General features: G+C 34.7%; 1 protein-coding gene across 1 annotated transcript in view; it reads left to right on the top strand.

Annotated features, from left to right (window-relative positions):
* The window catches only part of LOC128251155 (gastrula zinc finger protein XlCGF49.1-like), an 8,868-nt gene extending 8,284 nt beyond the window's left edge, over nt 1-584 (top strand). Inside the window, exon 2 of the mRNA XM_052977641.1 lies at nt 470-584. Coding sequence (XP_052833601.1) covers nt 470-474 — 5 coding nt within the window. The 3' untranslated portion in view covers nt 475-584. The remainder of the gene's footprint in view (nt 1-469) is intronic.
* The last annotated feature ends 7 nt before the right edge of the window (nt 585-591 follow it).

Raw genomic sequence — 591 nt, 5'->3', positions numbered from 1 at the left:
TATATATATATATATATATATATACACACACACACACACACATACATTTATATATTATGTATAACTGGCCCATTTAAAAGTACCCTTCAGTGATTCATCCATGTGTTATGCTTTAACCCCCACTACTCTCATGGAGTGGTTGGTGTTAGGAAGGGCATCATGCTATAGAAGCCTTACCAGATCAGATTGGAGTCCCGTACAGCCTCCTGGCTTGCCAGTCCTCAGTTAAACAGTCCAACCCATGCCATCAAGGAAAGCGGACGTTAAACAACAATGATGATGATGACACACACACACACATATATATATGCATGTAATGTTACACAATGTGAGGGTGTAGTTGTAGTTTACAAATTTTTAGATTTCACCCAATGTTAAATGATGTCATTTGTTAATTAATATAGAAATGTTAGAACGTTTCCATTTTGATCTTTCCTCTATATCTAATACTGTTTCTTTATCATTTCAGATTAATGGATGACATTGGCACAAAATAACTTTTTAAATATTGGACACATCTGGACTAAGGTGAAGGGTTTTAAAGAATATAATAACCCAACTGCTATAAATCTAGACTGGAATTACTGTGAA

Source organism: Octopus bimaculoides, chromosome 28 (genome assembly GCF_001194135.2).
Source record: "Octopus bimaculoides isolate UCB-OBI-ISO-001 chromosome 28, ASM119413v2, whole genome shotgun sequence".
NCBI lineage: Eukaryota > Metazoa > Mollusca > Cephalopoda > Octopoda > Octopodidae > Octopus > Octopus bimaculoides.
This window is presented reverse-complemented; position numbering and strand designations above follow the sequence as displayed.